Here is a 24828-nt window from a genome sequence, read left to right as displayed (position 1 = left end):
GAACCTGCAGCATCTTTTATGTGTCATCCAATGTTGTAGTTGAAATACCTGTAGTTTTTCAGGAATTTTCTTTTCTCTCTCCCACCTCTGTGATAGTTGCAAGAAAACATTTTTGTTTCAGGTGTATTAGGCTTCACCTAAGAGATCAGAGAAATCTTTGCAGTGTGTAAGTTTCTCCTCTTTCCAGCACCCATGCTGTAGATTCTCTGCTTATTAAATTATCAGATGGATTACAGTGATAAGTTCTTATGAAGGCATGGTCATACTTCTTAAAAATGCAGTCTACTCCAAAGACTGATCGTTTTTATCCTCTTTTGATTAAAATGGGAATTTTTCAGCTTTCACTGGTTTGACACTCCAGGAAGTGTTGATCACAGGCCTAGCTGACACTGCTGTGGTTAATTATGCTTGGTGGGGGTCTGGAGTTAAGTTGGGGCCCCCCATCTCCTGGAGTTCTCCATGAACTCCTGGAATCCAGGGTGTTCCCTGGGGTGGGCAGGGCAGGCGGCTGACACCCAGTTCCCTGCTTTTGGAGGCCCCACTTGTGTAGTGTTGACTGAGACTCTTGACTGTCTGGTCCCTAGAGCTTGGATCCCTGGCAATGAGGCCACCACTGTCTTATCCCCTGATACCTGCTGACCACCCGGGGATGCTCCTGTGGTCCTTGGCTCCTCCTCTCGGGACTGGACTGGTGTCTGGCTCCTGCCTTTCCTGTCTCATGTTCCTGGGACTGCCCGGTCTCAGGGCTTTGGTAACTCACCCAGGGCCAAGTTCTAGCCTTGCCCTCCTGCCTTCTGCCCACGAATTCTCTGTAACGTGGGGTGTTCCCCCTGCTTTGGGGTTGCAGAAGAGCCAATGAAAAGTGCTTCAGAGATACTCAGGAGGTGTTTGTTTTCCTTTGTTGGACAATTTCAGTTCTCAGATCCTCTGAGCAGTGTCCTTCTGCTCTCTTCTGGTGCACACTCCCCGAGTAGGGGTGTCCTGCCTGGCCTCAGGTCCCCAGCACTGAAAGCCAAATAGCTGGGGCCTCCACGCTCACTCCAGCGGGACCCACTTTCCTAGACCCGCTTGGCCATTGTCTCTGTCTCTGTGTCTCTCGCTCTCATCTCGTTCTCGTCTCGTTCTTTCACCACGGCTAGAGTGCAGTGGCATCATCCTAGCTCACTGCAACCTCATGCTCCTGAGCTCAAGCGATTTTCCTGCCTTGGCCTTCCAGAGTGCTAGGATTACAGGCGTGAGCCACTGCACCCGGCTGCCATCATGTTTCTGTAAATAATGACTGAGGACCTGAGAATTCTGTTTCTGTAGTTTCCTACTAGTAACTCTACTCTGAGACAGGAGGGAGGACATTTCATCATGTGATCTGCTGTGTAAATTTTTGGCATAAAAGGTAAATATTTTAAGTGGTGGTTCTCATTCCTATCTGGATAGGAGAAAAATCTGGGGAGCCATTTATAGGTACTCATCCCCCACTCCTGCCCAGTTAAACCAGAAGGTCTGCTTGAACCCGAACCCCCTGTGAGTCACCCTGGGCCACGCCGGGACCGGCAGCTGACTGCCATCAGACTGTTACGCAGTTAGCATTCAGCACGTCTGCCTTTGATAGTACATGCTTCTACCTTGCTCAGTACACCCTCCAACCGGATGTTCTCTTTCTTGCTAGGAAGGGACACTTATGAGAAGGGACACACCTGAGAAGGTTGATCTCCTCTTTGGTAATCATATTCTGCCCATTCATATGCAGCTTCAATTTCCACATGCAAATTTAATTTTGAGGCTTTCTGCAGAAGGACTTCTGCTTGTCTGTGTCAACAGAGCTCAGTTCCTTAAAATGAGAAAAGTGTTCGTGGATCTTTCAGTCTATAGTTCTGGTCTTCTGTTGAAAATAATATGTCACGTTTCTATTTTTAACCTTTTCATAAAGTAAAAGTAAGAAAATTGTAAAAGTCATGGAAATTTTATGGAAAAGAAAGATAAGTGAGATTTAATACATCATCCATAATTCTGCACAGCCTGGGCAATAAATATCTCATGGTTAGCTGGTATATGTCTTTTTAATTATTTTTGTATATGTTGCATATAATTTTTAGAAAACAGTATCAAATCATACTGTGTATTTTTTGTTTATTTTTTTGTCTTTTTAAAGTCTTTTTTTAGCATCTTAACCATTTTTAGGTGTATAGTTTAGTAATAAATATATTCACATTGCTCATATTTACTTTTTATATTTTTTAAAAAATCTAACGTTATGTTTTGCATATTTTATTTTATTAAATACTATTAAAAAATTAGGCTTCTCAATGGCTTCAATCTATAGCTATGTCATTATTTCAGCAGTCCCTTGCTTTTGGTCTCTGAGGGTGTTTTGGCTTTGCGGTAGAGTAGGGACGCAGTGAGCATCCTTGAACTTGAAGTGTCACCCCTCTGACTGTTTTTGGAGGGAGGTCTCCACAGTGGAGTTGCAGAAGTTGCGAGTTTGTGGGTTTTACCATCTCTGGGCTTTGGGCCCAGATGCCTAAGCAAATTGTCCCAACACGCCCATGGGACTGAGCTGCCCTGGACTTCTCCATGTGACGGCGTTTCTCACCTCCCACCGTCTGCTTTCCCACCTCTGCTGTCCCTGGCCCTCCATCACTGTTGCCCTGATGCCACCGTCACCTTCCTTCTCCAGCCCCCCGTGTTCCAGCATCGTGTGATGCCATCTGCTTACTGGGCCTTCCACGCCCAAACACAGCCGTGGTGACTGTGGCTGGACTCCTTTGCTTCTTCAGACTGTCCGTGTACCTGAACGCGGAGACCCTGGGCTGTCAGTTTGGGGGTGTTTCCCTTCAGGTTTTTCATTTCCTCCTTCGGTGACATAGTCATCTTATCCAAACCACAGTGGGGACTTCCTCAGCATGGACTTATGTGCTACAGAGCAGAAAGGACAGTCTTTGGAAAGATGATGACCGGTGACATCAAAGCCTTCTCCCCCAAGGTCCAGGTTGGGTGGGCCTGAGAGTGTCGTGGTTCCACACGTGGGTGTTCAGACTAAGCTTGCGATTCTTGCTCCCAGGTGCTCCAGGCCTGGGCGCTGGGGATCTGCCAAGGGCGTCTCCCAACCCACTGATAAGATGGGTCCCATGGCAGGAGAGAGCAGGCTGCAGGCCTCCAGTGGGGACACCCAGTACGGACTGGCAGGCAAGGGCTGATCTGCTGGGTTCAGACTAACTAGTTCTGGACCATAGTGGGCTGCTGCCCACATGACCTTTATGTAATGATGCTGAGCTGGTGGTAAAAATGTGGTCCCAGGCACACGGGCCTCTTCACAATGGGTGGGTGTGTAGTCCAGTGTTAATACGTCACCCCTAGGAGTGCCTGAAGCCTGGAAAGGCTTCTGCCAGGCAAGGCCTGGGCGGGGCCTATCGTACCCTGAGCCGGGCCTTTTGTACCCTGAGCAGCCATCACTGGATGTTCAAGTTCACCTGGGATTCTTTGACCCGTATCTCTCAACACATGCACAGGCGGTTTGCTGGCCCATTGGTTCAGAGGGGTGTGTGCGGGTGTAGGCCGCGTGGGCTTTGCCCAGCCAAGCAGGGCATGAGAATGCTGCTTTTCTGGTTCTACAAATTCCTCACCCTTATTAAGGGGGTGGGGTCGTGGTGGTAGAAATGAAAGTTGTCTGCATTTTCAACATATGGTGATACTCACTAGGGAAGAGCTTGTGCAAAGAAAGTAAACAGGGCGCGTTCTTCTCCTTTCTGTAGTCCAGTGTGGTGGTCGAGCAGCGATAGAGGCGGGGAGAGCATCCAGTGCCATCTGGGGCTACTCTCGGATTTTCTTGTTCTGTTTGTCATAACCAAGGGCATGGGAGTTGTGTGTGGAAGGCAGGCGGTGCCGCTGGGTTAACCCCCGAGTGCAAGCAGGGAATGTCTTTCCCTCTCACCCAGGAGCAGTGCACAGGCTGCCAGCCTCACCTTGATGCCAGCAAGCCTGCACCACCGGGGATGGGTCCAGGAAGGCAGTTTAATAGGATGGCCAGAGCTTGGGTGTTGGGGACCATCTCGCTCTGTGACGTCAGACATGGCTGTCATCCTGTCTTGCAGCCTCAGTTTCTCCAGCACTAGAGTAGGTGACTGTGAAGATCAGCCTCCAAGGGTCCCCTTGGAACAGCATCCGCAGACAGCAGTGTGTGGTGGGCTCTTGGCAAATTGTAGGTGCTTGTTTATTGTTTTGTTTCTGGGGGCAATGCAGTAACACGTGAGGTTCCAGAGGAGAGCTGGCCAATGCTCGTCACACCTGACTATTTCAGTGTAAATTTAAATGAATGAAATCCCAGTGAAAATTCAGTTCCTCTGTTACATGCTTGCTGTATTTCAGGTGCTCGTTGTTGTAGAACATTCCCATACTACAGAAAGTTCTGTTGGGCAGGGCAACCTAGAATGACACTTGGAAGATAGGCAAAGGAAATTGCTAAGTGGAACTCTGCCATCGGAGCCCCGACTCTGGCTGGGCCAGCATTTTCTGACAACTTAATTTGTCTTTTAGGCGTTGAAGTAATTTAGACTTGAATCTAAAAAATTCCACCATATAGCTTCTGCTGTTGTTTGCCAGAAGATATTCTGATGTTCCTTTGTTTGTTTGTTTGTTTTCTGTGATTATAGCATTTAAGCAAAACACTCTCTGTTCTCTTTTTGTCCCCAGTGATGGATGTAACAGATATAATAAACGGAAAAGTAGACGATGAAGACAAACAGCATTTTATTCCCTTTCAGCCGTAAGTATGGAACAATTCAAGTACTTAAGCAGATAGAATGTGGGAAATGTAGGTTTGTAATAATTATCTTTGTAATTAGGTTTATAAGTTATACACAAGGAGGGATATATTATTTATGATAATGAGAAATCCGTTTAGTCGCTGGTGAATTTTTTTGTAGCCATAGGAGTCCTGGGTTAAAGTTTGTTTATGGTCCTGGAAGTAGAAGATTTTATGTGTCATCACTGAATTGCCTTGTCATGTAGAAGGCACAGAATTACAATTCTGCTCTGAGCGTGAATGTCTCTTTACATAATTGATTTATTCTAGTAGCTATTCACATTTTCAAAACACAATACTTTTAAGATTTATCACAGGAGGTTGCTGTTTTTAAAATGGAAAACCAAACAAAATAATGATGAATTCTTTCGTAAAGTGAGAAATAAAGCATATAATCATGCTACTGATTTTTCTGTCTTGGTTTTTGCTCAGAGTGGACTGTATCTGAGCTCGTCATTATTTAGGCTTTGTCTAGTCTGACCTGAGGTTTTCAGAGAGACGTGGAAGCTAGGAAAGCCCTTGGAGGAGATTCACTAAATTATTGGATTTGAAAGTAGAACCATGGAAGAGGTTGAAAGAACTGGTGTTTATTTCCCTGGTGATGGAATCAAGAGGGTCCTTAGATAATCGTCTTTGACCACTTCACGGGCACTGCTGCTGCTTGCTCGCACAGAGGTGGGAAGGAAGAAAGAGGAATTAGAATGGTTTAGGTCATTGCAAGAGACATCTTCCCCCTGGGGCGTGAAATCTTAGAAGAGCAACTGGTAGGGTGGGTTGACGGGAACTGTCACGGTGCTCTGCGTTCTCTCTTTTTCCTTATTTTTGTTTTTTCTTAAGTGATTTCAGACTTGAAACATTTTTTTTAGAAAGTTTACGTTGCTCTTAGGTGTTGCGGAGGGGTCTGGGAGACTGATGGTGACTGGGTGGCCCAAGGAGCCGTCCTTGAGAGGCAGGAGATGGGAGGTCGGCTTCCACAGCTAGAGCCCTGAGATTCCTTCTTGCCAGACCGCCCCGCCCCTCTTGAGACTGGAGCCTGGTGAGGACGGGCAGAATTGGCTTTTTTTTGCAAGCAGGTGGTCTGGTCAGATGGCTTCCCCAAGGTTTTTTGTATAGTTCGGTAGAAGATTTTGTAATCCTCTTGGCATGAGAATAACAGAAAACACTACGCCAGCTAGCTTGGTGTCAGGGTCAAGTTGTGTGTATCGCACCATGCACAACTGCAGGCAACAAGGTCCTTGTGGCTTACGTCCTTTAGGTTTACTCTTCTGTCCTATATGGCAACACTAGCCCCATTGTGGCAGTTTAAAGTAAATAAAATTAAATAGAATTAAGAATTTCCTTCCTCAGTGACATTAGTTCCACTTCAAGTGTTCAACCACATGGGGCTAGTGGCTGCTATCCAGGGCGGTACATATAGGGCATGTTTCCATCCCTGTAGAAGGCTCTGTCCAATAACTTTGCTCTGGAATCTCACCTGGTGGTGACAGTTTATAAAGAGAACACAGTTCTACGGGATCTGGAACTTTCCTTAGCCAACAAGGGGAATATCATCATGAAACATGGGTAGATATTCAGGTAGCAAATGAAATACACCTTTTAAAATTATATTAAGTTTTTTCTTTCCCCTATGAGAAATAGTGCAGCCTTCTGATGATTTGAATGCTGTATCATATGTTGGACCTCGCAGTTCCTTGATGCCTAAGTGTACTACTAAGTTGAAAACACTTGCTGCCTGTTAGTGTTCTCTGTGAAAAGTCAAGGAAAAGAAAACTTCAGATATTATTTGAAAAGTTAGGGAGGTTGTCAGTCTCAGATTCACTGTTTTTTTACAGGACACGTTACGAGCTATTGGAGGTGGCCTGCACATTGCCACCATCTTTTTCTTTTAGTGAAACATCCACTTCAAAAAATACTGTTACCTCTTATGTAATTTGTGACTGCTCGCTCCATTAAAGGAAGACTAATACACAGATTCATATTTGCAGTGTTAGAATCAAAAGAACAGCCTGATTTTAATAGCAAAATAAGCAATGAAACCAGTTCTTTGGGAAATGTCATGCTAATGAAACCGTTTTTTGCTCCATTAAAACTGATTTATTATCTCACAGGGTTGGTTTTAGGGAAGGAAGCACAGCGCACATCTCTCTCGCTCCCTCTCTTTTTGTCTTTTGTAACTTGGTGAAGTAAATCTGAACAGTCCTCAGCTCCTTTGCGTGATGTGGCTCAAGTGACAGATACACTGTCCTTGTTTCCAGGATCGATTTGAAACATTATGCACATGCTGTATATTTTCTTGTTCATTTCTTGTTGTGCTTTGTTTTGCTACATGGTTTGTCTGTTTGCACATGTTGCCCGTTTGTATTTATTCTCTTGTACAGTGCAGCAGCCATGAAGGGCTCCTGGTTTGTGGGCTCTGAAGACATTGATGGTTTACATTCCTAATTGCGTCATAATTTTACTTCTCCCACATGGTAGCTGGCAGTTGTGTTCTCCAAAGGCTGTACCATTCTTCTCACATTTCATCATTTAAAGCTCCACGGAGTACACGGTCTGATGCAGTAGAATAGCAAGCTTCTCCAAACAATTGGGTTCAAGGGATTTTTTTTTTTTTAAATTGGGCTTTTCTCTTCAGACCACCTGCCCCTTAACCTATGCTGTGTTCAGAATTATTAAAGTTGGAGAAATGGCCATAAACATACTTTAGGATTAAATGCTTTTTAACCATGTTACTTTTAGACAAGTTCCTTTTTTTTTCTTAAAAAAAAAATGTCGAGTGGAAGTGGAGAGAGGCCTAGTGCATGTTTATTTCCCGGGGAGCGGGTTGCCCTCGTTTGCTCTACTTCTCTCTCATGGTTCAGCATTTTCCTGATCAATGCTTTTCCCTGTTTCTCTTGTCACCTCTCCTGTCCTCTGTCTTGCGTTGACTCATGGTGCCTCTCTCCCGCACTTGGTGACGATGGTCTCTCGTGTCCCCTTGTTACTGTGACCTACGGGTCTCTGTGCCCCTCTGTCTGCCGTGGTCTTGGCCGTCCCGTGCCCTGCAGGCTCGCGTTGGACGACGCCGTTCGACACAAGCCGCTGAACATGTCATCCCGTTTTTCACCCAGGGTGGCGGGGGAGAGTGACTTCCTTCAGACTGTTATAAACAAAGTCATCGCTGCCAAAGAAGTCAACCACAAGGGGCAGGGTACGTATTTTACCGTTTTGTTTCTATCGACGTCCGTGAACGTGAACTTGGGACCGTGCTGTCTGGTTTACATCTCAGTGTGATGTGGATCGTGACAGTGGTGACGATGACGTGTGCGATGGTTGTGCCCGTGTACATACAGCACGTGGTGTTCTGGCTTCTCACCTTGTAAGCGGGGCTGAGAGCCAGCCTCCCAGGTGGGAGCGGAGGGCGGAGGGGGATGTCATCAGACGTTCAGAGAAACGGAGAGACCTTAGGCAGAGCCCACCCCGCCCCGTGCTGTGTGCTGATGGCTGCCACCTTCTATTTTGGGTCCCTCCCTCTGGTACCCGGGGAAAATGGCTTCATTTGTGCAGACCCGTTCCCCTTGGCTTCTGTTCTCCAAGCGACTTCTCCTCCCCACTCCCCGCCTCACGCGCATCGTTTTTAATCCTATGCTGACACGTTTCCGAGCAGCTGACCTTCTGCTGGCAGAAGTAATGAATCAGTCACCTCGGGCTGGTGACAGTTGGCGCTGGGCTGGCCAGCAGGGCTGCCAGGAAACCACTGGGACTGCAGCCCCGCCTCCAGCTCAAGGGGAAGTCACCTTCAGAACCTCATGGGTCTGTCCCTATCCTTGATCCATACCGACCAGCCGTAAACTCAGTAGAGCTTAGGCGAAGAGACATGCTTCCTTGTCCGGTTACCTTATGTCACTAGGCCTTTAAGAAACAATTATCTTGATTCATTTCCTGTTGTTCCAAAGGAGAGTTTGAATTGAGTCCGAAGAATGTTCTGGAGGGATCCCTCCTAGGACTCTGCAGGGACAGGCAGTTCTCTTCCAGTGTGAATGACCCCTCTCCCTGGCAAACAGGAGCAGAACAAAAACCCCAACCCAGAATGTTGATGAAAGGTGGCCTCTGCAGACAGAGCGCTTTGAGCTGACCCGGAATCCAGCTTCTCATCAATTAACAGCCCTCCCGATTGATTTGCACTTTAATTGGAAACCACAGGGAGGTCCAATTAGGGCTGTTTAGATTGGCCTGGCTCTCCCAGTGCCAAGGTCCTGCAGCCCTTTGCGCAGGGCTCCCCTTGGGTCTCCACTTGCTCTTGCAGAGTCATCAGAGTTCTGATCGAGTTTTATTACAGGGTCACACAAAGTGGAGTTTGGTGTCAGGCCAGCAGGAAATCGCTCGGAAAGAGGACCTGTGGCCTGCCTCTGCCAGTCTCGCTGGTGTGTGGCCAAATGTGTGAAGCTGGCAGGGGAGGAGCAGGCGTTTCCAGGTCACAGTGAGAGTGAGACAGGAGCAAGGGTGGTTTTTTTTGTTGTTTTTTTTTTTCAAGGGGAATCACAGATTCCTTCCTGAATCAAAATGCGCTTGGGCAACACGACTAGCGCAGTTTCACCTGAAACCTGAACGTTTCTCCAGGGCTCACGCCTGGGTGGAATTGAGGTCATTCAAGGGAGGGGCGAGAGATGTGGCCAGTGAGTTCGGTACATTCGGAGTTGGCTGCTGGGTTTGCAGGGCGCTGCCCAGTGGTGCTCCTCTTCTCTCCGCTGGCAGCCCGGGCCCAACCTGAGGCCTGCGAGTGGCCCTCAAGTTACAGGGAGGGGTGGTGCCCGGAGCAGAAGGGACCCCTCTTCACAAATACTCATCTTTACAAAGAACCAGAGGGTTTTCTGTCCCTCGTCTGTTCGCACATAATCTCCTGTCTCTTCTGAGCTCATCCCTGGGCCTCAGCCTGTTTTAGGTTTGCACCAACGTGTTTTCCTGTCCCAGTAGACAAAATCCTTAATATTCAAACCAAATTATTCTGATTCTGGAACCCAGAGGTGTTGGGTGTTTTATGTGGACAGCCAATCCACAGCACCTCCGGGAGCATCTGCATTGTTTGAGCTATAATGCATGCTAATTCTTTTTGTTTTTAGTTACTCTGGTTAAGCAAATGTCAACCCCAAATGGACTTTTTCTTTGGTGAAAATTGGCCTCATTTTCTCCTGTGAGGACAGCATTTTAAACATAACATAATCAGGAGCATTTAATCTGCACGTTTAAATTGGGCTGTAGTAAATCTAATGGTGTCACTAATGCACCGGTTTATGAACTAAGATATTTGAGCAAGCTGCTACTTGTGAGAAAGGAAAGGTGTTGGAAACACAGTGTTTCTGATTGTGTTATTAAGTGTTCCCTCCTCATCTCTCTACCTTTGACCTCCGTATATAGTTGCCTCAGCACGTCCCGCGGTCCTCAGAGAGTGTCTTCCTGCCGAGCTTATTCCGTGGACGTGCATTCTCCCGGGGGGCTTTAGGACTTGGGCCCCAAGATTTGTGAAGCCCTTAGCCACAAGGTGTTCTGGTGGAGCCCGGTGCCGTGTCAGCCACGACGATGGTTCCCCGAGCACTGCCGTGAGCGTCCCTTGGCTTGCTTTGCTCTACTGGAGGACAGAGCCGGGGGTTAGGGCGAGGCCGTGCCCGGCCCTCTGTGGGTCTGTCTGCTCACCCGTTCTACAGTCCAGAGCTGCTGCCGACTTGGGTACTTTTGTGTGAATGAGAAAAGGGGGCCTCCTCAACTGGGTGAGCAGGGAGATGCAGTCAGTGCCCGGGCACGGGGCTTCGTGGGCAAAATACAGGCAGGGTTTAGCTCCCACTTGCCTCGTCTTGTCAGTTGCCTTGCCAAGTGCACATCCTGAGCAATGGTCCATGTGCCCCTGATGGCTCTTTAGGGACCTCCTCCTACTGGTTATTCTTCTTTCCTTCTTCAGACTCTCTCTCCCATAATCTGGAATTTAATATTTCAAAACAGTGTATAAAATGTAAAAAAAAAATGTATAAAAGGAAAGGAAAGAAGAAAAAGGGAACACCAAAAAACAATTCTACCCAGAACAATACATTTGTCTCCATACATCTGCTCGTTTTCTCCTCCTCTTCCGATTTCTGCATCTTCCCTTGCTTTGTCCCTCGCCCTGCCAGCACCTGCCCCCACCCCCAGCCTGGAGGTGCTGGGGATGTCCTGCTGGCTTGTGCAGACCTTTCCCCTTTCTTTGGTGCAGGTGGCCACATGGATGCCACCCGTCCCAGGTTCCCTTGTTCTCTCCGGCTTCTTCCCTGTGTGACCCCCGAGCGTGGGGAATTCTGCACGTGCTCTGGGATTCCCTTCTTTCCCTGACTGCCCTGTGCACTTGCCCTTCAGGGCAGCTCCACCTAGAGCAGGGTTCCCAGGCCAGGAAATGTCATCCCAGCACCTGCTCGTGGGCGCACCTGTGGCAGGCACCGTCTCTGCCAGCCACTCCTGCTGCTACCCCTGCTGCCACCCCTGCTTCCTCCATTCTGCCTCCTTGTCCCCGATGGTTGAGTGCAAGTCCTGTCACCTGGCTCCTGCAGTGGTCTCCCTGCAGGGTCCTCACTTTGCTCTGTGCTCCCACCTATGGGTCCCACACAGCCATCAAGTCGGGCCCTGACACTTGCTCCTGACGCTCCTTTGGGCACCTCAGTCTAGGTGGGTGTCAGGGTCCTCGCAGAGTGGGGTCCCCACCGCCTCGCCAGCCTCCTCTCACTCTCCCCTCACCGGGTCTTGCGGCTCCAGCCACCTGGGGCAGGCACAGACCTGCCATTCCCTTGTTCTGCGGCTCCTAGCCCGATGTCCCTTCCACAGAGATGCCTCTGTGCCCCTGGAGACTGCAGTCTCAGGGATGCCCCCTCTTACACCTGGGTGTCTTCCCGCGAGAGCTCTTTGTACTTGCATGTTTCTCTGAGAGAATGGGTGTTTGACCCTTGCAATGGGCGGTAAGCCCCGGCGGGGGCCAGTGTCCACCTGGAGTCTGCGGTGCCTAGTGTGTGCCTGGCACACATGAGGTCTCGTTAGATACTTTTGGGTGATCAGAGGGACTCACTTGATGGCAAGAGGAAAGGGGGCTCCAACAGCTCCTGGCAAAGAACACAACGTCGCTAGAGGCTTTGACTTTCCCAATTTCAGCGAGCATACATCTGTGCAAAGGAGAACGGCACTTCCAGGACAGCTGTGAGGAGGGTGGGCAGCCGGAGGACAGGGCGTGAGGTGTGGGCTGCAGCAGGCAGAGCCGCTCCTGGTGGAAGCAGCGCATCAGGGAGGCCTGGAGCCCCGCAGTCGTCTCCAGTGTGCCCAGAAGGCAAGGGCTTGAGGACGAGTTCTGTAAGCATCTCATTTGTCTTCTACTGAGGACAGCGTCCTGAGCTAAACTAAAGTTACGAGTGATTGGCCCCTGCTCTCTGGAAGCACCTGGAGCCTTTGATTTGCTGCACGTGTCTACTTATTCCCTCTCATTGTTGCTTCTCATTTGAGTGCTGCCCAGGATTATTTACAGAAAATACAGTTCCCCATCAGCCTTGCGAGGAAGGAGAGGCCTGGGCACGTGCTCTAGCATGCAGGCCTGGGTGGGGTCACCTTGCTCTCTCTGGGGTGCCCTTGGCTTAGAGGGTTTGAAAGTCTTCATTTTCCCCACGGGAGCCTAGGCCGGCCGGTGCATTCATTCCTCCTTTTCTGTGACATGAAGGGACTGTCCTCTGTGAGCTGCACCTGTCTCAAGCTGGGTAGGGCTCGCTGGCGCCTGGCAGCCCAGCGCTCTGCTGCTCACCTGGGGAGCGCCATGCTGCTTTGCCACTGGAGACCTTGGTGGGTTCTGAAGCTGTGAATCACCTCCCGCGTCCTCCTCTGCCTTCATCCTTCATGGGAGACTAGAAAGTGACAGTCTTCTCAGCCCCCTCTCAGAGAAATGCTGCCTGCTGATTAGTCCTCAGTGTGTCCCAACTCAGGAGAGCCACTTGGCAGACAGACGAGTGCAGCGGCTGGCTGCTGATGCGCCGTCACCTCCCCGTTGGTCACTCCAGGCAGGGCTAGAGTCCCAGCGCCTCAGGTGCAAGCAACCCTTTGCCAGGCACCTCTCGCCTGAACGCTGCCTCACACACCCACCTTTGCTCCCAAGATGTTGAATTGGGAATTCAAAGTTGCATATTCATCAAATCGGTTTTGTGAAAATGTCTTCAAAAAATGAATGAGGATAAAATGTGACTATAAACATCCACTGTTTTTCTAGGTTTGTGGGTAACACTGAAATTACTTCCTGGAGATATCCATCAGATTAGAAAAGAGTTTCCGCACTTGGTGGACAGGACCACGGCCGTGGCTCGCAAAACAGGCTTTCCGGAGATAATCATGCCTGGTAAGGACAGGCCCGCTCAGGGCGCGGGGGCAGCTGGCCGCGGACCACGCTGTGTGGGTGGTGGCGGCAGCACGTGCTCTGGCGAGAGACGGAGACGGCTGAGCTGTGGTGGCTGATGTGTAGCCGCAGTGTGGTTGTGGACCACCCCAGTGGACACGGGCTGTAGACACGCACCGTGGCCACGTGGACGTGTGGGCCAGCTCCCCCCAGCTGCAGGGGTGGTGTGGGGGCGGCACAGACACCCAGCACACGTGTGGGTGGACATCAGATCAAAAGAAGGAAGGAGGGTCAGAACGTGTGCACCTGGTACCTGCTCAGCTAGTGTGAGTTACCACGCTGGTGATGCTCTGGCCCTGGCGTGGGCTTTAAGCTCACTGAACCAGTAACAGGTCTCCGTGTTCTCGTTAACCTCTTACATTTACAGATTCCAGATGACATTCATATTAATAACCTGATTTGATCCTCAGGAGATCTTGGGAAGCATGTTAACGTTTAGCCTCTGTATCTGTGTGATACTTTTTGGTTTGCAAGTAGTGCTCACGTTGATAATCTAACTTGATCCACCTCTGGGTCTTGGAAGCCAACATATTGGCATTGAACTAATTCCCTTCAAGATTGCACCGTAGCCTAATGACACACTGCTAATGAGCGGTGGAAATGGGGACAAACCACCCATGTTCCGCAAATGCGTGTGCCCTTGTTTTATAGGCCTCTGCTGTATACTTGCTGGGAGAGGTGGCTACTCAATGCGGATACTTAAGAGTTATTGCTTTGCTTATTTTAGGGCAACTTTGGGATGTGTTCTTTTACTACTTTTGTCCTTCAAGGCTACTGTGGGTTATTGAATGTCTGATAAGTCCATATGAAAGACACATAAAATTGGTTAGACCGAGCAGTAGCCTTACCTACATAGGGAAAAATGGTCACATTTCGCCTGTCAAGTCTATATGCAGCAAGTTAATTTAGACTTATAAATGAAAGTGGACTAATTCACGTAGTTACTGTTTGCATCTGTATTTGAGATGCAAATGTGTAGATTAGGATGCAGTCATTGACAATATGCATTTATCTCGGCATCCTTAGGATGTCTCATGTTCAAAGGGAAGCCCAGGAAACTTCCAGTTCATGCCCATAGTGTTTCCCTTATCACTGGAGGACTTCAAAAGTGAGTCTGACCTCTTAGATCGTCTCATGATTGATTCATGGGGAGATCACGCAGCTGATCATTGTTCTGGCAGGTTCCATGTGCTACGTCCTGGGGTTGGGGTCTCATAGGAGGATCTTCTAGCTTGAGTGAGTTACCCGCATTCCGGGTTGGCCGTGTATTCCCTGACCAGGCTGTGGGCCTTGGAGAGACAGTGTGGGCGGTTTCCAGGCAGACCTCACCTTCTGCCCAGCAGAACCTGTGAATGGCCTCATCTCATGGGCTGTCTTAGGAGACGTGTATCTTCTTTGGACAGTAGGATAGCCTGTCCTGTCGTCCTGTGGCGGATCTTCTTTCCTCTTGTGGGCCTGGAACCTCGGAATCCTCCTGAAGGGTACAGGCAGGGAAGCAGAGTTTTCCTTGGAGCTGGAAAGTGGCCGAGGTCCACTGCATTTGGCTTCCAGTTCCTTCCTCCCCGGAGTGAGCCCTGCGACCTAGGGAGGCATTTGCGGAGGGCCTTTTGTGAGCAGCCATCTGTGGGCTCACCTACCATAAATGAGGTCTTCCTTCTGAGATGGTCCTGGAGTAGTGACCTCTAGGTGAATTTGGGAGCAGGGCTGTGGGTTTGATCACCTCCCCACCCCCAGCACTTGTCAGTTCTCTGGCTGGTGAGGCCTTTAGGGAGCTGTTGTGGCCCTTTTTGATGATGGGTTTGTGCCACGATAGAGTTTGCAGAGTAAGAGATCATGCAATCTGTGCCTGTCTTACTGATGAGGTTGTTTAGTGGTGGGTGGCCCCAGGAGGTTGAGGGTCTTATCCAGGGTTACACAGTGAATGAGTGACAGGTCTTGGACGGCAGCCTTGCCTCCTGCCTCCTCCCTCCTGCCTCTAGCTCTATGCTCTGCTGGTCATCTCTGAGGTCAGGATCAGCGAGTGCAGCTGTGGGGCTGTGTAGTGACCCACTGGGATTATTATAGCAATCATTTTTAAATGAAAGATGAATGTAATACTGGGATATGTTAAAAATCAAAAGAGAGCATTAATAAAAGCAAAACAAAAACCAAGAAAGCACAGGGTGGGCGTTATTTTCCTTAAGGGGTCTTTGTTCTTTAGGGCCATTTGCTGCTCTTGCTGGAACCGCTTCCCGGCCCCCCTCGGGAGAGCAGGAGGTCGGGGCATGGGAGGTGCCACGCTGGCAGCAGAGGAGCGGTCACTGGCGGCGAGGAGTCCTCTAAATCATGTTGTTAATAAAGCTGTGAAGTTTTCCCAGTAAGACCATTACCAGGGGCTTCCTATGTTCTCAGTAGGAAGAAGAGTCTTGAGCTCATTTCTAGTGGCTCTCCACCCCCACCCTCCCCCAATTAAGGGCCCTTCTCATTTTAAAGCGCACAGATCTGTTTTATTCTTCTCTCTGGGGCCCCATTTGGGATCCTGACAGCTGCTGCCGGAGAAGAGCCGTGCAGAAAGTTTCTCCCCAGACCCATCCTTTTTCTCTGATCCGAGGCTCCTGGTTCTAATTCTCAACAAGTTTTTTATTCAACTCTTGGAATCCCCATGCCCTTTAGAAGAATGCAGAGGAGGCCAATGTTGCCAGTTACCATCTGGGCGTGCCAGTTGGTGCTGCCATATTCCGTGGCTACCAGCCACAACCAGCAGAGTGACAGGGGATGAGGGTGTTGGTCGAGATGGGCCATGGATACCCATGGCCCTGGGGAGGGGTGGGGGTGAAGGGGACCCACCAACGGCGTTCGTGTCCCTCTGGGCGTTGGCAGCTCATAGAGGTTCTCTGCCCAGATATAGAACCAAGCAGATAATTTGAGGCTTTGAGATTTCTCTTCTTTCCAGCAGGTCTTTTGTTGATGAATATTGCTTTTGTCGTGCTGAGATGGTTTTGTAGAAAATATTTCTTAATTACCTCATGCAGTATTTGTAGCATTCGGTGAGGCGAGGTAGCATATTAGGCAGTCTTGCAAAACTCATGACCACTCTATGAATAGTGAACTGGTTTTAAAGGTATGATTCCCCTCCTCCCCAGGTGATGTTCGAAATGATATCTATGTGACGTTAGTTCAAGGAGATTTTGATAAGGGAAGCAAGACGACGGCAAAGAATGTGGAGGTCACCGTGTCTGTTTACGATGAAGATGGGAAACGACTGGAGGTATTTTTTGCTGCAAAGTGTTATCTGTAGCATTTAAATTTCACTTTCCAAGTGTTCCCCCTGACTCTGCTGCCGGATACAAACTGTCACAGAGAGGTTCTGCGATCCTGTTTCTCAGGATGAGAGTTGGTTTGTCCTTCCCTGTCTCCAGCTTGGTGTTCACTGAGTGCCGGCAGCCGGCTTGTATCAGGGGATGCCCGTGGTCTTGACTATGCCCAGCCGTTTCATGGGGTCATAAAGCCAAGGCTGGGAGGTCTCGCAATCATACTAGCAGCACAGACAGTTACTGGGAGGGGAGGATCGCCACCTCCTTTTGGTCTACAGCCCTTCAGTCTAGACCTAACAGGATGAATCAGGCAGCTGCCTGCAGGTCCTAATGTTAAAGTTGTTTGGGGCGAGGCTCGTAACCATCAGCATCTTAAATGTGTGAGAACAGGGTTTGAGGCTGGCCGCCGGCTTCAGATGGATCTGCCTTTTTGTTGCTGGAACACATGCCATTTGCATTGGGGTTTGTTGGTGCTCCTGGAGTGTATCTGTCCTAGTGTATGTAGGGGAGACTTATGTAGGGGGAGACGTATGTAGGGGGAGGCGTATGCGGGGTCAGGCTCTGTGAGGTCTTACGCGAACTCTTTATGCCTTCTTTTAAAGCATGTGATTTTCCCGGGTGCTGGTGATGAAGCGATTTCAGAATACAAATCTGTGATTTACTACCAAGTCAAACAGCCGCGCTGGTTTGAGACCGTTAAGGTATTACTTACATGGTCATTTTATCACATGGGGTTGATTATGCAACGCTCATTTGTATCCCAAGGAAATCCCCACCTCCCACCCAGCCCTGGGGCTGCTCTGGAGCGGCAGAGTGGCTCTCCCGACAAAGTCATTCAAGGTTGCTAAGGAACCACGCTGGCATTTCTTGGAATACATTTACTCTCATCTCCTTTTGGACATAAAAATAGGACTTTCATGGAGACAAATGACAGAGTCTTTTTCAGATAGCTATTGTCTTTCTCGTCCCAGGTCTGTTTTATGTGTGGCATGCTGTCTGTGCAGCAAATGGAAAGAAACAGCGATGGCAGTGTGTGGAGGTCATTGCCGTGGCAATGACACTGTGCATTCTCGTAATCCCGCGTGCTCGCATCTCCACGATAGCCCCTCCGTGGTAACACCTCTCCACTGCCAAGAGCTTGAATATTTGAAAACCAGGCCAGGGGTCGGCTCTGGAATACAGATGTTAGATGTGAGAATCCGGGACAGTCTTTGCTTATGGGCAAAGGCGCATATGAGTTCTTTTTTCTTTTACTGTAATGTAACAAGAAAGCTTTCTCGCTGCAGCTGCGGGCAGGTCACCACAGCTGCGGAGGGAACATAAACACCTCCGTGTTGGAGCCGAAAACAAAAATGGCAACTTTCAAAAATCGAATCTTAACAGTAAGGACCAGAACATTTAGAAAAAAGTCTAGTTGTTTCAGAGAGTCAGAGGCATCCTTTGCATTCTTTGCCATTATTTTATTTAAATTTTGCAGAGGCTTTTGCCTTTGGAAGAATCATCCAGGGGACTAGATATACAGTATTTGCACCACTGCAGTACAGAGGTGTTTGTGGTGGTGCCTGACGTCTGCAGCTGAATGCAGCTGCTCATGTCAGAGGATTATTGATTGGCAATGGGGCTTCAACTTCTGTTTCGATTCTTCCAGGTGGCCATTCCCATCGAGGACGTCAGCCGCAGCCACCTTCGGTTTACGTTCCGCCACAGGTCGTCGCAGGACTGTGAGTAAACACTCTGTTGCCCTGCGGTGTTTTTGAGGGACAGCTGGGGAAAGCTCAGCAGGCCGCGCTTACGCTGGATGGTTCTGGGACTTGTTTATCTTAACGTAGTGAGGCCTGGAAACTTTAGCTCATTTCCCTCCTTCCATTCCTGGGAAACGTTCTCATCTCTCTTTTGCTGAGCGGATCTCAGGAGGTCTTAATTTCTTTCTCTGCGTCCTCCCGTGATGTACTGTGACTCTCTGTTCTTTCTGTTGGTTTCCTGTCTTCTGTTTTGACTTGTAACCCCTGTTCTGTCTGTCAGAAAAGTTTTACTGAACTATAACAAATCTCAGAAATCGGCCCCTCATGCTCCTTGTCTTGGAATTGAAAACCTTGAAACCGTTTTGTCTTCCTTGGTGGCTCTGGGTGTCTGGAGCTCGGGCAGGGCTTTTGTCATAGACGGTGGTGCAGTATTGACTGTGGTGCCAAGACGTTAGGAGGAAAGAACTGGTGTTCAGATCACTCGTCTCCAAAAAGAACTTATTATTGATTGCTGAAGTTTGTCCCAACACATTTTGTTGAATTAATTGCCAACTAAGGACGTAGGCCGGTGCTAGACACTAAGACATCACAGAAGACAGGCACTTCCCCAGCCCCTCTGGGTCTGTGTCTGTTCGGCAGTGGGCTAACATTTAGGACATCCAATGACAATGAATGCATAGTCTTGTGTGCTGCAATTGATCACATGATCACATGGTGGCTGTACTTGTCACTGGTGACACTGTGGGGGCCACATGGGCGGGGTGGGCAGGCCTGGCTCTGCGTGCTCTGGAAGATGCTTGTAAACAAGCCTCCTCCGCGTCGTCACTGGAAGACAAGAACGCCTTCCTCCTTGGGTGTCTCGAAGGTCAGGCAAGATAGTGGCTGGCAACCTCTCTGCATAGTGCCTGGCCTGGAGCAGGGGCTCCATCGTGGCCACTGCTGCTGTGACAGCGTGTCAGTCTACCTTACTATTTCTGGGGACCAGGCCTGGCCTGGGTGCTCCATATGGTGTGGGGCGTGCCTAGGCAGGGGTGCAGGAGAGCAGTCTGGGAAAGTGAACTCGTGAGCAAAGGCGTGGTGTTGGGGGCTCCTGGGAAGCCTGGGCCCACTGCTGTTCAGAGGAGTTGGGGAGCATGGTGCGTGAGTCTGCAGAGTTGGATTGGGGATCTGTGGCAGTCAGGGAGCAGATGTGCATACAGTGGGGTGAGGGCAGGGACGTGGCTAAACCAGGGGGTCTAACATAGTGCGGGGTCCCTATGGTGCATGGTGTGGGGAATGAGGGAGGGACGGCAGCACCTAGAGCATCGAGCACCCCCTGTCCTGTTCCAGCAATGCTTACGGACCTGGGTTTGTGTCGAGTGGGAGGAGCAGGGGTGTGGAGGCTGGCTACCCCTGCCTTAGGGACAGAGCCAGGCCACCAGGCCCAGACCAGGTTGGGCCTGCTAACTGTGCATGGCATCCCTGGTGGCCAAAGCTATAGGATAATAGTAACTGTCAATAAATATTAGCTAACATCCACTGTGCTCAGATTATACACATAAGAATTTTACTGTGCTCTTTGGATTAGTAAATAAGTCCCCGTGTGGGATCAATATTTTTGTCATTACTTTCCCACGTTACGGAAGAGAAAACTGGAGCTGAGAGAACCAAAGTCATTGGCCCAAAGTCATACAAATAGCCAGTGGAAGAGCTTTGGTTCCAACCCAGGTCTGTGTGCCTGAGCATTACACGCCAGTGCCTGGAGGGAGTGGCATGGCCGTTTTTGTCACTTGGTCTTTATTGGGCTCTTGTTGTATACACAATAAGCTGCTGGAGTTTCTCCTCTTGCAGAACTTAAGTTTGAGTTGAGGTGTGAGGTTAGTTTGCAAGAACCAACTAGGAAATGGCGGCTAGGAGCATCCTGTGAGTTAGGTGCAGGTGCACTGTGAGCAGAGTAGGGTTGGGTGAAGGGGGAAGCTCCAGGCCCAGGTATGTCCTCCGCCAAGGTGCAGAGGTCGTGGCAGGCTCAGCACATGCAGGAGTGAAGCAGTGGGGCTGGCATGGCCGAGTGGGCTGCAGCAGTCCCAGACCCCCTCTAGCAGGTGAGAAGCCCGGCGTTGGGGGGATAGTGATTTAGGGCTCTCCACACATCACCCTGAGGGCCCAAGGAGGAAGCAGGGCAAAGAGAAAGTTCTAGAATCCACAGAGGATTCATGTTAAAATCATACTCCTCCCTTTTAACAAGCTCATTCTCTTTAATTAATAAATTACACCAGGGCAGAGGGATATCTCCTGTAGCATTTTAATTTTCGAAATCCTTGTTTTTCTTGTCAGTTTTAAGTACTCATTATAGACAAGATGCTATCACCCGACATACCAGGGCACATTTGCATAATTAATGAAGTCTCCAGGGCCACTGCTTGTGGAAGCTTTAGAAGCATGTTGAGCATCATAAGGGTGATGCTGACGCAATCCTGGGATGTCAGGTGCCGATGGTGGCCATCGGGGCCTCTCCAGCCAGCCCTGTGTGCAGATACCTGGAGCAGAAACAGTAGAAAGAACTGAGGCCATGTTGGCCTCCTGAGCCAAATATGAGCTGCTTTGCACCCTACAGAGGAGGTGAGCAAAGGGAACAAGGATGAGATTTCTCAACGCCAGGGTCTGTCCTTGGGATTGGAAAGTCTGGTGCTGATGTGATCATATAACACCTTCTGGCAACTTGTTAGCAGTTCCACATGCATCAGGTTGTGTCTCCTGTGAATTCTGCAGACTTGGGGAGCTGGGTTCAGCTGGCCAGGAGCTGAGTTTCCCTTGAACATAGCAGGCTTGGTTGGGTGGGACCTCAGGGAGTGGGCAGCCCTGCCCACATCCCAGAACACGTGGCTCCTTCTTTGGGCCCTCAGGTTCTGCTAATTTAATCTAATATAAACTGTCTACCCTGTAGCAGCTGCAGATGAGCATGTGATGAGACGCAGTCGATCTTTGGGTATGAAGATGCAGAATGTTAACAAAGGGGCACTTATTTTGTGTACTTAGTGGCAGGTAGGATCAGCAGAAGCTATCTGCTGATGGTTGCTGTCACATGTCCTTCCGGGCCCCGGCTGCTTTCACGAAGGCATGCTTTTGTTTACTCAAGTCAGCCCCAACTCAGGAGGACCTGTTCTTTGCCATTTGAACATTAAAATATTTTGTACGTTTTTGTGCCCTTCTACAAAGTTATTTGTTAGATTCCTAGGGTGCAGATATTTTATTCTGTTCCTTCCTTTATTTTTGGTTAGTCTATCATTCATTGAACGATATGATTAGCCAGCATTTATTGAGTGCCTACTGTGTGCGAGATACTGATGGGCACAAGGAAGGCAAAGATTATAAGGCATGTTATCTTGTACCGTGGGTGCTCGAGGTAGATATTTTGAGCCCCTGACTCTAATATTTTGACCCCTGAGGGCAGGTGTGTGACTCTATCCTCTCTAACCTTCATCCTTTTGTCTCTAAAAAGAGAGGTTTGAATTTATAAAGATTATTTTTTACCTCTGGTACTCAATATTTCTGTGCCAGACTCAGATGGCAGCTTGAGGAATCCTTGTTGGACCTTTTCTTGAGTCCAGACTCCACCTGTCTCCACCTGACCTGCCTACCTTTCACTCCCCACCCACCACTCACCAGTCTATCGGCTTCTGTCCTCATGTGAGCTGTGGGGTCAGCTCCAGCTGAGGGCCTCTGCATCTGGCATCTCGGCCTGAAGTGTTTCCTTCCTGCTCGTGTGCCGTCCACCTCTGCAGAGGGACCGTACTGACCAGTTGATCGGATTGTCCCTGTTCTCACCGTCACCCTGTAACAGAACACCAAGTTTTGTTTATTTTTTATTGTCTGAAAGAACTTACTAGTCTGTTGCCATCTCCCTAAGTAGCGCAGATATTTATCAAGTACCTATTGTAAGCCGGCCACTATTTCACATACAGGGAAATAGAAGTAAAAAAAATACAAAAGGTCCCTCACATTCCAGGGCCCAGTGGACAACACCAGCAACGAGCAACAAAAAACTCTCCCCTCTCTCTCTGTCTCCCTCTCTCACCACCTACGTGGTCTGGTGGCGATAAGAAGTATGGAGAAAAATAAATTGGGAGGGAAAGAGTGTGACTGGGCTGCTGATTTGCTGTTTTAGACAAGATGTGGTGCGTTTGGAGGAGGTGAGGTTTCAGTAGAAATTCAAATGGGGTGAGAAGGTGAGCCCCACGTGCAGGTATCTGGGGAAGGAGCTTTCCTGCCATAGGGAACAAAATTGCACATTCAGGGTGTTAGTCCATTTGTAATTAAGTGAGTAGGTATTGCCAGGCAGGAATCTGTTTTATTTTTCCATGTTGATAAGCAGTTTTCTTGGTGGAGTGGTCCTCCCCTTCCCGGCCTCTGCCATGTGCCCTGGCCTTGTGGTTCCAGCCCTGCTTGTTCCCGGAGGTCTGTGTCCCTGTGTTAAAACCAGTGTCCTCATTGTTGCTGCTTGACAGTTACTCTTGGTTTCTAGCGCTGCGGGCTTCCCTGTATACCCCTCTTCAAAACCACCTGCCTTCTTGGCCCTTCATCCTGGAATCGGTTTTCAGGTTCCACAACAAATCTCTTCCGTGAAATTTTGATCAGAATTGCTTTGAATTTGCCAATTCATTTGAGAACAGCTGATCTGTTTGTGATGGGAGCCTTCCTATTGGTGAACATGGTCCATGTTTTCATATATTTAGGTAGACTTTAACTTCATGTTATTTTGTCATGACCATTGTTGAAGGCAATTATTGATTTTTGTTGTTGTTGTTTTCCAGCTAAGGACAAATCTGAGAAAATATTTGCACTGGCGTTTGTTAAGCTGATGAGATACGATGGGACCACCCTGAGAGACGGAGAGCACGACCTCATCGTCTATAAGGTACACGGTCTCACTGGTGCCACGTTGCTGGGGTTGCCTGTCCCAGTCCTTGCTGGGCTTCCCCACCTAAAGGTGCATTTCCCAACATTGTGGGGAAACTGCTCTCCAGCTGTATTGAATTACATAAATGAACATTTCTGATGACCAATGCTTTTCCTGTTCCTGATGAATGAAGATCATGTATAGTAAAACAAACGCTGTGAACATGAATGCATCCACAGGAATAGTGGAAATTATTAAAATACATGGTTTAGCACAGTGCAGAAAGCAACCATCCTGATGGTTACGAGGATGGAGGATAAAGAGGGACGGAAAACACTGTGTGTCGCCGTTTGTGAATTGTGTTTGACGTGTTGCGCAACTACACCCACAGGCCGAAGCGAGGAAGCTGGAAGACGCCGCAACGTACTTGAGCCTGCCCTCCACGAAGGCGGAGCTGGAGGAGAAGGGCCACTCGGCCACCGGCAAGGGCATGCAGAGCCTCGGGAGCTGCACCATCAGCAAAGACTCCTTCCAGATCTCCACCCTGGTGTGCTCCACCAAGCTGACCCAGAACGGTGAGTGCGCGCACGGAAGCGCATTCGCCCCCGGAGTTCCCCGTCCTCAGCCGTGTCTTTCCTGAGCTCCTCGTTGAGCGGCTCCTCGTTGAACGGTGGTGTCTTCTACGGGCGTGAATGCTGCCTGTGGGTCATTCGCCGCAACCCTTGGTAATGGCCTGCGAGGGTGTCAGTGGATTAGGAAAGAGGAGATGGCATCTGCTGCTAATAAAATCCACACTCTGTTTTGGTCTCAGGATTAGCCTTAAAGGGAGATAAAGCAATGGATTTACTCCTTAAAATGCTTTTTGGCCACAGGAAGGTGGCATGGCATAAGGGAAAATGCAGGAAGTTTGGAGTCAGACCAAGGACCTGGGATTGACCCCTGACCCCTGCTAACCCTGGGATGCCCTTGGACACGGGGCCTGTGCACCTTTCTGAGTCTTACTCTCCTTGTCTGTAGACATAAGGATCATGCCTCAAAGCAAACCTCCCTCTGTGTCTTTCCTATTCACAGCAACTTGCTGAGGTGATTATTTTATTTTAAAAAGTTGGTACTGGTAGATTTTCTGGTCCCTCTCGTGATGTTAGGTAAGCTGCCCTGTGCTGGTTCACACACGCCAAAGCTCAGCCCCTATGCTGCAGATCCCCGTCAGCCCAGTGTCCCTGTGCTGGGGCGGCTGAGCTGCTGCGAGCTCCGGCACCACTGCTTGCAGCCTTCCCCGAGGCACGGCCGTCCGGCCAGGGCACTTGTTATTCAAAGCACACGACGTTGTTGTTGTCCTTCCGTCTGGAAGAGGCAGCGGTTCCTTTGCACAAATCTTACATTTAAAAATTGCATCCCCTGAACGTGGCTGTATCACAGCTGTGCAGAGTGACTTCATGCTATCTGGAAACTGAGCTTGAAAATCCAATTTTTTCCTCTGAGCTGTCTGATATGGATTTTGATTATTAATGCCTCTTGCTATCATGCATTGTGTCTTTGGGGGTTGTTTGCAAATCATGGCAATAGTCTTAGATTTGCCTGAGGGACAGTTATTGTCTGGGATTTAACAGGTTAAACACAGAACAAAAGGGAACCCATCATGTGGAAGCCAGGATATTGCAGAGAAAGATACGCTAGGTGTCCTGAGTATTTGGGCACGTGTC

At 49.2% G+C, this 24828-nt stretch overlaps 1 protein-coding gene across 2 annotated transcripts in view; it reads left to right on the top strand.

The window, feature by feature from the left end:
* The window catches only part of DOCK1 (dedicator of cytokinesis 1), a 491171-nt gene that overhangs the window by 71102 nt on the left and 395241 nt on the right, over positions 1-24828 (top strand). Inside the window, exons 11-18 of one of the 2 annotated variants that reach the window (XM_012781384.2) lie at positions 4684-4756; positions 7840-7982; positions 13032-13157; positions 16337-16461; positions 17110-17208; positions 18156-18228; positions 23040-23143; positions 23517-23700. In XM_012781384.2, coding sequence (XP_012636838.1) covers positions 4684-4756; positions 7840-7982; positions 13032-13157; positions 16337-16461; positions 17110-17208; positions 18156-18228; positions 23040-23143; positions 23517-23700 — 927 coding nt within the window. The remainder of the gene's footprint in view (positions 1-4683; positions 4757-7839; positions 7983-13031; positions 13158-16336; positions 16462-17109; positions 17209-18155; positions 18229-23039; positions 23144-23516; positions 23701-24828) is intronic. The other variant, XM_012781385.2, reaches the window with a different exon arrangement.

Source organism: Microcebus murinus, chromosome 14, assembly GCF_040939455.1.
Source record: "Microcebus murinus isolate Inina chromosome 14, M.murinus_Inina_mat1.0, whole genome shotgun sequence".
NCBI lineage: Eukaryota > Metazoa > Chordata > Mammalia > Primates > Cheirogaleidae > Microcebus > Microcebus murinus.
The sequence above is the reverse complement of the archived record's forward strand: the minus strand, read 5'-3'. Positions and strand labels throughout refer to the sequence as shown.